A 13,487-nucleotide genomic window follows, 5' to 3' on the forward strand; every position below is an offset into this window, starting at 1 on the left:
GTTTCGAAATGATGGAACCAATCGAATGGGACTATTTACTGGAGGAGGAAAATTAGTACAGTGCGATTTGAGCGACGGTGGCATGGGAACTAGTGGTATCACTGCAGTGACGCCACTGAGAACTTGATGTTCACAAGTGCAACAGCGGTGCCACTGCAGTACGTGGAGTCAAGTGGCGCCACTGACAGCTTCGTATCTGATCGCTGCTCGCAAAGTATTCCTTAAACTGATCTTTCCGTGCAGCGGGATGTGTAAAATATCTTTCAAACACCTGTTTGTTTGTTGACAATTTGCTGTTGTTTTGGTAAGATGGAAAGAGGCCGCACTGACAGTGATAGTAAACGAATACAATTTGGGAACAGATACTTGACAGATGAAGACCAAGTTTTTCAGCACAACGCCTGGTAAAGATTGTGACTTATTTAAGTTCTTCGGAACTATGTGTTTACATTTGGCTAATGTTGTGTTCGGCAGAAATTTTGTGAAGGAGCTTATAAACCCAAAATTTCGGCGTTTGTGCCACACGAGGCACAGGAAAAAGCCACAGCATGGTTCGAGATACTTGAAAGACCATTCAAAAGTGTTTCAGTTCAACGCCTGGTACGTAAGCATTAACGGCGATTCTATCGTAGCGTTGATGCTGAAGGCCGAAGTTTTCAGGAAAGTTGCCGGGAGGATATTGTTTTGTCATTATGCAGCCAATTTTTCGATCAGAATTCCTTGTGAAGTGTATGAAAGTTATGACAAAAGAACTTGTAGAAGGGATTTGAAAAATCCAAGCTTAGTATGATGTCGGTAGATAAGAATTGTGTTTCCATTCCTGACGGAAGCTATCGATTTCGTGAAACGAGAATCATTAAATATATTATCATAACAACTACCTGTTCTGCGGATTACAATAGTTAAATGTATGTTGCAGCTTTCCAGTTGCACAATTGATTGAATTGAGCTGTGTATTTTATCTTATTCCTGTAAATGAGGTTTCCACTGAAAAACAGACGATTTTATTGTTACTTTAGCTGTGGTATTAAGTGAATTTCCTCCCTGTGTAAATCACTATTAGACAATAAGTTAAATCCAGAGTATGGGCTGTTAGGGGCTTGCTGCATAAATATAATGTGTATGGGTAACGTGAGTTGAATTATGAAAACACTACTTCCAAATATGTTTATCATCAATGATACGGTTTAGTAATTAATACTTGAGGTGGTCTACCATTGTCTGTGCCACTAACGATTTTGTATGTACCAGAGGTAATTACTTAACAATATTTAGGTTTCTACCAAGTAAGAATCATCATATTGTGACTATCCATGTTGGGTTTGGATCTGATAAGTACATATGATCCCTCCCTCCAGTTTTTATTTCTGCACAAGTTCATTAGTGTTCATTTTTTTAACATTCTTCGTTATGGTGACAGACTGATCTGTGGCACTGTCAAAGATCTAGGTTAGGTTGAAAGGTGACTGTTTGGTTGAGAGTTGACAAAGCCAATGAATGTGAAAGCCAAGTAAAGTTTGTGATAGTAGGTTGACTGGTAGTGCAGTGTAATGTTTATCATGCACCACATTGAAAAATGCAGGTGGGCGATATGCGATGTTTACCTAATTGCCGGCCGCTGTGGCCGAGTGGTTCTAGGCGCTTCAGTCCAGAACCATGCTGCTGCTACGGTCGCAGGTTTGAATTCTGCCTCAGGCATGGATGTGTGTGATGTCCTTAGGTTAGTTAGGTTTAAGTAGTTCCAAGTCTAAGGGACTGATGACCACAGATGTTAAGTCCCCTAGCGCTTAGAGCCATTTACGTAATTGCCAGTGTGAGTGTGAGTTTTATGACTGGTGAGGTGAGAAAATACGCATTTCTGTAAAACGTCTTGAATACATTCTGTAGGTCTACATTTGATATATATTAGAACTACCCAGTCATGTTAGGCACAGTCTTAATAACTTCTTGTTTATGTGACTGCTCAAGCAACGAAAAGCATTCTCAGCATTTATACTTAACACAAAATCCCATTAAGGTAAAACTATGAGCACTACTGACATTTCAGCCAGATGAGCTTGTTAGGTTATGATTCTCTATCAGCTTTTTAGGTGTAGTAAATGTATACGTCCCATTCAGCATAGAAAGCAGAGAATATGTGTAGTGTAATTAAAGAGTAAGAGAGACCATACTAAAATCTGTCACCATTTTCCGTAGTACTAGTACCATTTGTTACCAATGATATATCATTGAAATTGACAACTGGTTGCACTGTGTCAGGATTACATTAATCTCCAATAATATTACAGCAATAAAATGGATGCCCTCCCAGGGGACACCACCTTATAGTAGGCACCTTCAGTGCTGGACGGGAGGGTTTGCATACTTCGTTGAAGTCGAGGGTCACCCAAACGGGATTGGTCTCGACTGAGGAGTCAGATTAAGTGTGTCCCACAATATAGGGCACAGAGGGCTGTAGAAGCATAGTGAAGCCAGCTTCCCTGGAGGAGCAAACCTAATACAAATCCTGGTCCTCCAAGTTGGGTATTGGGCATGGGGCTAATAACCCCATACTGTAAAAAAATAAATAAAAAGAAGAAGAATATTACAGAAATTTGACAGAAGCCTTGGAAACTGAATGGAAAACATGTGTCACGACCCTGACAAAGGAAACGTATAAAGGATATGACAGTAGCATCATGGAATGTGAGGACAATGCTTCAACCTGGAAAAAATGAAAGAAATAGCCAATGAAATTTTAAAATTTAAATATGATGTCATAGGGCTACAGGAAATAAGATAGCGTGGGAATGGGCAGATAGATAAACCTGAGTACTTGTTGGTATATAGTGGGCCAGAAGAAAGAACAGGCCAACTTGGAAGAGGGTTTATGATAACAAGGGAAGTCAGGAAAAACCTTCTAGAATTTGAACCCATAAATGAAAGGATGTGCAGACTCAGACTAAGAGGAAAATTTAGGAATATATCAATAGTGAATGCACCAACAGAGGATATAATTAAAGAACAGTTCTACGAAGAATTGGAAAAAGGATGCTGCGCTTTACCTAAATATGACTTGATGCTAATAATAGGAGATTTTAATGCAAAAATAGGGGGGGGGGGGGGGGGGGATGAACATCCATATGGAGTTTCTGAGAAATATTCACTACATGAAGAAAACAACGAGACGATAGACTTACTATGCCAATTCGCAGCAAGGAATAATATGATTATTAAAAGTAACTTCTTCCTACACACAATGATCCATCTGGGTACTTGGAAGTATGCAGTCAATGGAATAGTCAGTCAGATTGACCATATTTTAGTGATTGCACGCGACTCCACGTCAGTTATGGCTGTATGGAGCTGCAGAGGGCCAAACTGTGACTCAGACCACTTTGTGATAAAATCACTCTTGAGAGAGAAACTGTCACTAACAAATGGCAACATTATAGAAAAGATGATGAAATGGAATACAGACAAACTGAAAATCCCTGAGAAGTAAAAAAAAATACCAAGCAACACTAAGCAGAAAGTCGAGTAATGAAAAGACTGCAGTAGGAGTAGACGAAAGGAGTAACAGGATTGAAAAAGCCCTTGAAGATGCTGCAGAGGAAATAATAGGCATAAGAAGGAATAGAAGAACCTAGGAATGGTTTGATAAAGATTGCAAGTCAGCAATAGATGAAAAGAACAGGGCAAGAACAAAATGTGGACCAATATGGAGAATTAAGGAGAAGAGCTAACAGACTGTGCAAGAGAGAGAAAAGAGAGTGGGCTAAGAAGAAATTTCAAGAACAAGAAGAGTTAAAGGAACAGAGTGAAATGAGAAAGTTCTGTCATGCTGTAGGCAAAATGAAGAATAGATTCCAGCCAAAAACAATGGCCTGGTCCAGTAAAGATGGGGAAATGATAAGGGAGGAAGAACAGGTAGTCGGAAGATGGGCAGAGTAAAGATACACTAAGCACCAGCCTAGAAGATGAAGAGATAGCCACACAGGAGGAAAGAATGGAGCTGGAAGCAGACAGTGGTACCAATGAGGCAAGAAAGCCAAAACTACAAGATGTCTCCTAGGCTGTGCACAAGTCAAAAAACAATCGAGCTCCTGGGGAAGACAGCATAATCGCTGAATTAATAAAAACTGGTGGTAAGGCTGTAATAAAGGAACTGAAAACATTAATATCAGATGTATGGGAAACAGAAACTATGCCAGATAAGTGGAAAACTGGAATAATAATCCCCGTGTATAGGAAAGGGGACAGAACAGCATGTGAAAACTATAGAGGTATAACACTCATATGCACAGCTTGTAAGATCTTCACAAGTATATTAAATGAAAGGATACAGAAGTGTGCCGAAGGCATACGAGGGGAATATCAGAGTGGCTTTCGACCAGACAGAGGAACACCTGATCAAATATTTGAGATAAGACAAATGATGGAAAAGTTCTATGAATATGACTAGCCCTGCATTTCCTATTCATTGACCTCAAACAAGCCTTTGGAAGCATAGATCGGCAAGAACTATACAGAGTACTGGAAGAAGTTGGTATATGTGCTAAACTAATAAGACTAATCAGAATGACAATGACAGAGACAAGAGCAGAAGTAAAGGTCCTTAGCAGAACGAGTAAAAGCTTTGACTTTAATAAAGGCATGAAGCAAAGTGATAGTCTCTCCACTGTCCTGTTCAATATAGCCCTGCATAGTGTAGTAAATAAAATCAACAAAAGAGGCACCATATTTATGAAAACTAGCCAGATATGTACGTACACTGATGACATTGCTATAGTAGGAAGAAATATCAGTACACTCCAAGGAAACATATTAGGCAGTGGAAACCGAAGCCTTAAAAATTGGCCTCATAGTAAATGAAAACAAAACAAAATATATGGTAATGTCACAATCTGAGGCCAGAAGAACCCCTAAAAACCTAAACATCAATGGGAAATGCTTCAAAGAAGTGTCCTCTTTTAACTACTTGGGAGCCCTAATAATAAATGATAACAGTATTGGAAAGGATATAAGGGAAAGAATACAAGCAGGAAACAGAGCTTACTTTGCAAATATGCAACTTTTCAGAAATAGTGTTGTTACAAGAAAAACAAAACTGCTTATAGATAATTCCCCAGTCTGCTCAGTTATCACATACGAGTCAGAGGTACGGAGTTGACAGAACATGATAAAAATGCACTAAGAACCATTGAGCAGAAAACACTATGCAAAATCTGTGGGCCAATAAGGGAGGATGAAGGCTGGATAATATGCTACAATGCTGAATTATAAGGGTTAATACAAGGTAGGAACATAGCAAAATTTGTAAAATCACAGTGAATATGATGGCTAGGACACTTGGAGAGAATGGCAGAGGATAGAATTCCAAAGAAATTGATGAAAGATGTGGTCCATTCAGCCAGGCAAAAAGGGAGACCTAGAAGATGATGGATTGATGACATAATAATGGATCTCGCGAGCATGGAAATCCAGTGGTGGAAAAGAGCAGCAAATAACCGTGAAGTATGGAGGAAGATCGTTGAAGAAGCCAAGGCTCACCAAGGGCTGTAGCACTACTGAAGAAGAAGAATAATAAAATGGATGCTGTAATAACATTAGAAGCAAAATATCAGTGTTGATAGTAGAACCATAGCACTGACTTTCAAATTACGTAGTCACTCTTCTATTCACTCCCAGAATATAATGATGTTTCTTTAGATCACTCAACATGTTTGCTTTGAACAGCTCCACTATTAGGGGCTGAACACTGTTTGGTTGTGCACTTTTTGATGGCCATTATTGGGATGTGACTGTATCTTGTACTGCATTTGAATGATACACTATGATTCAGTTTCATTTGAATGAGGCAAGTGAATGCATATTGGCTGTGGACTGTTTCCTAGTTTAGCAACTGAATCATTCCATGTCAAGTGATATGCAGGTTCCATGATCACAAATATATTTTGATGAAATTTTGTGTGAACATCAGATTGTGTTCACACTAAGCATGCCTAAAGTTTCACAATCACCAGTTTGATGGAGATTTAGTAATTTGTTTGACCCCATACTGCAGCTGTCAACAGTGCACCCCAGATTCTTCAGCAACTTTGTTCATTTTCATTTATTTGTTTATTTTGTGTTCTGTAGATCCAGGTAGTGAGTAAATCACAAAGCTATGGAATGTGTCAAATTCTACATAGCTTAGATGTAACTTACATAAATAAAATAAAAGATACAATGTAAATAAAATAAGTAATTTAGAACATATACCCATTTAACAGAAAATTGTGTTACACTAAGTATTACAATTACACTACTGGCCATTAAAATTGCTACACTAAGTAGAAATGCAGATAATAAACGGGTATTCATTGGACAAATACATTATACTAGAACTGACATGTGATTACATTTTCACGCAATTTGGGTACATAAATCTTGAGAAATCAGTACCCTGAACAACCACCTCTGGCCGTAATAACGGCCTCGATACGCCTGGGCATTGAGTCAAACAGAGCTTGGATGGCGTGTACAGGTACAGCTGCCCATGCAGCTTCAACACGATACCACAGTTCATCAACAGTAGTGACTGGCATATTGTGACGAGCCAGTTGCTCGGCCACCATTGACCAGATGTTTTCAATGTGCTGGCCAGGGCAGCAGTCGAACATTTTCTGTATCCAGAAAGGCCCGTACAGGACCTGCTACATGCGGTCGTGCATTATCCTGCTGAAATGCAGGGTTTCGCAGGGATCGAATCAAGGGTAGAGCCACGGGTCGTAACACATCTGAAATGTAACGTCGACTGTTCAGAGTGCTGTCAATGCTGACAAGAGGTGACCGAGACGTGTAACCATTGGCAGCCCATGCCATCATGCAGGGTGATACGCCAGTATGGCGATGACGAATACACGCTTCCAATGTGCGTTCACCGCGATGTCACCAAACACAGATGCGACCATCATGATGCTGTAAATTTGGATTCATCCAAAAAAATGACGTTTTGCCATTCGTGTACCCAGGTTCGTCATTGAGTACACCATCGCAGACGCTCCTGTCTGTGATGCAGCGTCAAGGGTAACCGCAGCCATGGTCTCCGAGCTGATAGTCCATGCTGCTGCAAACGTCATCGAACTGTTCGTGCAGATGATTGTTGTCTTGCAAACGTCCCCATCTGTTGATTCAGTGATGGAGACGTGGCTGCACGATCCGTTACAGCCATGCGGATAAGATGCCTGTCATCTCGACTGCTAGTGATATGAGGCCGGTGGGATCCAGCACAATGTTCCGTATTACCCTCCTGAACCTACCGATTCCATATTCTGCTAAAAGTCATAGGATCTCGACCAATGCGAGCAGCAGTGTCGCGATATGATAAACCGCAATTGTGATAGGCTACAATTCGACCTTTATCATAGTCGGAAACATGATGGTACGCATTGCTCCTCCTTACACGAGGCATCACAACAACATTTCACCAGGCAACATTGGTCAACTGCTGTTTGTGTATGAGAAATCGGTTGGAAACTTTCCTCATGTTAGCATGTTGTAGGTGTCCCCACCGGCACCATCCTTGTGTGAATGCTCTGAAAAGCTAATAATTTGCATATCATAGCATCTTCTTCCTATGGGTTAAATTTCGAGTCTGTAGCACGTCATCTTCGTGCTGTAGCAATTTTAATGGCAGTAGTGTAGTAAATAAATACACGAAAACAGAAAACCAATTTTTTGAATGCCTATTGTGGTATTCAAAATAAGTATTTGTAAAACAATTGTAAATTTAGTGGTGTTATTCATTTTCTCTAAAAAATTTATTGACCATATAAAAAGATTTTTCCGTCAGGTACTCTTTCAGAATTTGTTTGAATTTAGGCGGTTTTTTTCTGAAGGGTTCTGATATGTGGTGGGAATGCATTAAATGGCTTAATTCTGGAGTAATAAACTCCTTTTTGAAGCAGATTTAGACTTTTCAATTCAGTGTGCAAACTTTTTGGTACTTGTAGTCATGGTGTTCACTGTTGTCTTTATACAGAGAAAAGTTATTACAGACATAGGTCAACAAGTACCTCTCATTATGCTGATAGCTCTTCTTTTGCAGTGAAAATTTTTTTTGCAACAGGTTGTTCCCCCCTCCTCCCCCCCTTCCAGAATGTAATAGGATATGACATTAATTAATGAAAGTAGCCAAAGTAGGAAGCTTTAATGGTATCTACTTCAGCTACAGAAGTAATCATAGTGCAAATATTGCTGAGATAAGTCTTTTAAAAATATGAAGGATGTGGGTTGACCAATTACGTTTGCTATCTGCATATGCACCCAGGAATTTTGTGTCCTCAACTTTTTAAATTGGTTGGTTGATACATTTTATGTTAATTTCTTTACGATTTCTTTGTGGTTTATGAAACCTCATAGAATGGGTTTCATCTGCATTGACTGAGAGACCATTTCAAGAAAACCAATTTAAAATTTTTGTGAAAGCTTTGTTTGTCGTTTGTTCAGGAATGTTGCTGGATAGTAGTATCATCTGCAAAAATGATAAATTTACTCATTGTATTGCAACAAAGAGGAAGGTCATTAATGAAAATAAGAAATATCAGTGGACCTAAGACATGGCCTTGTGGCCCACTGCAGTTTGAGGTCTCCCACTCAGATGAGACAGGTCCCTGGATGAGCCATTCAGCATTGCAGTCTGCTTTTGGTCCTTTAGGTATGACTGAAGCCACGAACCAATAGTACCACCTGAACCGTAGATACGTATATCTCTGGCAATATTTTCTTGCAAGAAAACTAAGTCATCTTGCACGATCTTACATGTAATAATAATAAATGATTTCATGATATGTTTTCATATAGATAATTTGAAGCAAAGTTGGCCAAAAAAATAGATGATTGAAAAAATGTGGTTTAGCTTTTTATATCCTAGAAAATAATTTTGTGACAAAGCGAGGTGGTGCAGTGGTTAGCACACTGGACCCGCATTTGGGAGGATGATGGTTCAAACCTGCATCCGGTGATCCTGATTTAGGTTTCCCATGATCTCCCTAAATTGCTTCAGGCGAATGCTACGATGGTTCCTTTGAAAGGGCACGGCTGACTTCCTTCCCGAACCTTCCTTAATCCGATAGGACCGATGACCTTGCTGGTTGGTTCCCTCCCCCAAATCAACCAATAATTTTCTTATAAACCTGAAAGGTCTTTGAATGTTTATATTTCATTCTCCTACAGCTTTACAATGGTTAATAAATTGAGGGCAGACAATTGGGTTCTTTCAGCCCACTTCTGTAAAGAAGATTATCTTTGTTGCAGCTCATCATGACATACTTCGGCCTGTTTTTATCCTGTAATAACTACAGAATAAAAGTTGTTATAAACTTCAAAATTTAACACTGCATTACCAAGGCAATGGAGATCATGGTAGTAAAATTATTGCAGAATGGCAGCAACACATTCTATGAACTTCCTTCAAGTTTTACACTGTTACTGAGTGTGTAAATTTTGGTGAAGTTCATATCAGTGTACAATACTTTTTTTTTTTTGGAGGAGGGATTCATGGTAATGAATATTTTGCATGTGCATTTGTATTCTGCGGTGCTGTTGACATACTAAAGTGTTGCATATTTAGTATTGTGTAGTTTGTGGTTTGTGTGTTCTCGTGAAAAATTTTACAAATCTGTTGCTATTCTCCATAGTCCCTTAACCATTGCTGGTTTCTTTTAAAGTGAGAGAACCAGCATGCACATCACCATGGGGGCATGCCCACAGCTGTACAACAGCAGCCATTGGTGGTTTTCTTTACCACTCAAGCCCAATAAGTGTTTGTATCCACAGAGTCTGAAGCCTGATGATACATTTCCGAAGTGTCCCAGGCCAAAGCTAGAAGAGGTTTCTTTTGGGATTTTAAATTTATGGTTATTCCAAGCTACATGAATTTTTTAGAGGTTTCATTTATTAGCTGTTGAAAATCACAAGGAAAACTGTACTGCCAGCCAGACACTGCCACTGTGTAGCAGGTATAATTGCAACAATGTGCTGTTGTGGAACGCAGCACTTGTCTCTCCTTCTGGCCAGTAAAATGGGGCCATGTGAATACATAAAGCTTGTGAAAGCATCCTTCTCTTCAGTGGAAGCCTTAAAGGAATTTCTAGCCCACCACCCTTTTTCATAAATAAATGCAGCATAGTGTTCTCATTAGAGGTCGCTAATTTTGGCTAGAAAAGTTGATGCATCATTTTAAACTCCGACAACCTAAATTGCTGTTTTGTCATTTGGAAAAATGATAATTTTTCTCTAGTTTCTGTTAGAGTAAGCCCATGTTTAAACATCTCTTCTTGTGTTTCCTCTTAGCTGAGGAAATCAAATTTAATGCCATTCATGCTTTCTGTATTGAACAAAAAAGATCTATAGGTGTAAGAATCTGCCTATTCACTGTGGCTTGCAAGCTTACTCTTAACGCTAATCACTTTGTTGTTCCTCCAGTCCCATTAGAACATGTGTTTGTATGACATGTAGAAAAAAAAATCTATTCTAACATCATTCCAAAGCCTCTTTTGTAATTGCACAAATTGAGAAAATTTTTGAAAGTTTAGTATCGGGTGCTGGAGGCATAAATAAAATATGGATGTGGGAATTATGAGCAAACTGTGTTTTTACATGTTTCATCAGCTCCTTGATAAGAACGTAAACAGTAACTGTGTCGTGGCAGACAGACACTGACAATGAAAAAGACTCATAGATTCCAACATCTGATTTTGTAAAAATGGAGGGATTGTGCTTTACTATTTCCCCTATGTGGAAACCTTGCATTGCATCCTGGTAGGCTTGGCTTACACACTGAAGAGCCAAGGAAATTGGTACACCTGCCTAATATTGTGTGGGGTACCCGCGAGCACACAGATGTGCTGCAACACAATGTGGCATGGACTCAACTTACATCTGAAGTAGTGTTGGATGGAATTGACACCATGAATCCTGCAGGCTGTTCATAAATACATAAGAGTACGAGGAGGTGGAGATCTCTTCTGAACAGCACATTGCAAGGCATCCCAGATATGCTCAATGATGTTCATGTCTGGGGAGTTTGGTGGCTGGCAGAAGTGTTTAAACTCAGGAGAGTGTTCCTGCAGCCACCCTGTAGCAATTCTGGACGTTTGGGGTGTCACATTGTCCTGCTGGAATTGCACAAGTCTGTTAGAATGCACAATAGACATGAATGGATGCAAGTGATCAGACAGGATGCTAAAGTACATGTCACCTGTCAGAGTCCTATCTAGATGTATCAGGTATCCCATATCACTCCAGGTGCACATGCCCCAAACTATAGTAGAACCTCCAGAAACTCGAACAGTCTGCTGCTGATACGCAGCGATGTTGGAGATTTGATGTTTTATTGGATTCCTGATATTCATGGTACACTCTTGAAATGGCCGTACAGGAAAATCCCCACTCCATCTCTACCTCAGAGATCTGTGTCCCATCACTCATGAGCCGACTATAACACCAAGTTCAAGCTCACTTAAATCTTGATATCCTGCCTTTGTAGCTGCAGTAACCGATCTAACAACTGCCCCACACACTTGTCTTATGTAGGCGTTGCTGACTGCAGCACAGTATTCTGCCTGTTTACATGTCTCTGTATATGAATATGCATGCCTGTAACAGTTTCTTTCGTGCATAATCACACACTCAAGTAATCAAATTTGGTTAGATTGCCAGAATGGTCCATTGACCATTGATACTGTTAGATGCCAGGATGGTGAGCAGGGCTTTGGATGTAAAGAATTGGATCCTTGTCTGTCATGGAATCAGAAATGCTTCAGTACCAACATCATAATGTATGGAGAACTTGTAAATTCACAGAAGTCAGCAACTGAGTGGTATCCAATGTACCCAGGTGGCAGAGTCCACCTCAACAAAACATGAGATGATGTATTCATCAGCAGTCATTGTGGGCAAAACGCAGTCTCAGCAGAGTCCTAGGGTCAGCAGCTCTGTAACATGTAACGTTGTCAAGCATTCCTCCGTCAGTGAGGCGCGTATGTGCAGGACCGCAGGTAGCTCTAGGTTCCCAGGAGCTGGTTGATGAAAGACTGATGGAGAGCCTACCCATGTAGCATCCATTCAGACACTGGTAGCATCAGATCCAGGAGTGGCCCATAGACCAGCAGCTAGTGGAGGCGGCAAATGGTTGTAGAAAACGCTGGGTTACTCACATTGGGCCAACGGCTGATACAGAGTAGTTTTTGGCACAGGCAGTAGTTGTAGATAGGTACTGCTAAGTCAGGGCAGTGAGTGTATATGGTAAATTTGCCAAGCTTTGCTATGGCCGGGTGATACCTCTGGTCACACCCTGCATGAGTGTTGAGATAGCACAGCATTGGGGCACGGCACGAGATAACACTGATCGCCATTGTGACGGACTGGTGTCTTGCACCATGCCAACTCATCATTACTCTGCCCTGACAGAGAAATTCCAGCAGCAGCATGCTGGCCGGCCTAATCACCGGTTTGAAGTCTGCTGTGAATACATTAGCTCAACACTACATGGACTCTAAACTGTATTCAGTAGAAGTTATCAAAAAAAGGAAGATTAGATGCCCTCAGCACTGCATTGTTTGCTGTTGAATGGCAGTAAATATTTGAAGACATGGCACCAAGAGACGCATTTAGTTAATTATTCCAGCAATTAATAAATACCTAGCTACTGGCGAGCTACCAGACATTCTAAAACCAACAAACACAGTACCAGTTTACAAGAAAAGGGGTCCTCAATGATGTCTCAAGCTACAGACCCATCTGCAGTCTGCAGGTAAACTTTTTCAGTAATTCAGTTTTTGGTAGATAATTTCAGCAAAATGGGGTATTTTTGTTTGTTCTGGGGTGAAAAAAGAAGTCATAGTGAGTACATAAAATGTATATTTGCAAAAAGCAACTGTTTTTTTTTGGAGAGAATCTGCAGTTAGTTTTGTACAACAGATTTTATTGTTGGTATAGATTGCATTCACTTTAAAATTGTGACTTGTTTTGGTTCTGCATTCCTATCTTCAATCTAAATATCGGATACAGTAGTAATCCATCCAATTAATTAGAAAATATAAATTTTGGTCATGAAATATTGTGCTGTGACATATCATGTAAATTTACTGATGAGTTGGACGGGTTACTTTTGTAACCGATATATACAGGTCTGAAGACAGTTGATGTGGAACTGAAACTGACCACAGTTTTAAAAATTGATGCAGTCTAAATGGACAGTACAATTTTATACATCAAACATACTATTTTAGAAAATAGCCCACCTACATATGTTCACCTTAAATGCTTCAAGAATTTCAAAATCTTGTGTAAAGATAAGTTTTTAATATTTATTTCTTCAAGCAGTGTAGTGAAGGTAATCTGAGGTTGATACAGCACCATTAGTTATACAATGTTCTCCTGTGTGTTTATCTATGGAAATCATTTATGTTTCTAACTGCACAGTTGCCAGTTAATACGAGAATCTCAAAGTATGGCATTAT

At 39.8% G+C, this 13,487-nt stretch overlaps 1 protein-coding gene across 2 annotated transcripts in view; it reads left to right on the forward strand.

Annotated features, from left to right (window-relative positions):
* The first annotated feature begins 251 nt into the window (after positions 1-251).
* LOC124605567 (tRNA N(3)-methylcytidine methyltransferase METTL2) overlaps positions 252-13,487 on the forward strand; it is a 42,894-nt gene continuing 29,658 nt past the window's right edge. Inside the window, exon 1 of one of the 2 annotated variants that reach the window (XM_047137341.1) lies at positions 252-404. In XM_047137341.1, coding sequence (XP_046993297.1) covers positions 310-404 — 95 coding nt within the window. In that variant the 5' untranslated portion in view covers positions 252-309. The other variant, XM_047137340.1, reaches the window with a different exon arrangement.

Source organism: Schistocerca americana, chromosome 3, assembly GCF_021461395.2.
Source record: "Schistocerca americana isolate TAMUIC-IGC-003095 chromosome 3, iqSchAmer2.1, whole genome shotgun sequence".
NCBI lineage: Eukaryota > Metazoa > Arthropoda > Insecta > Orthoptera > Acrididae > Schistocerca > Schistocerca americana.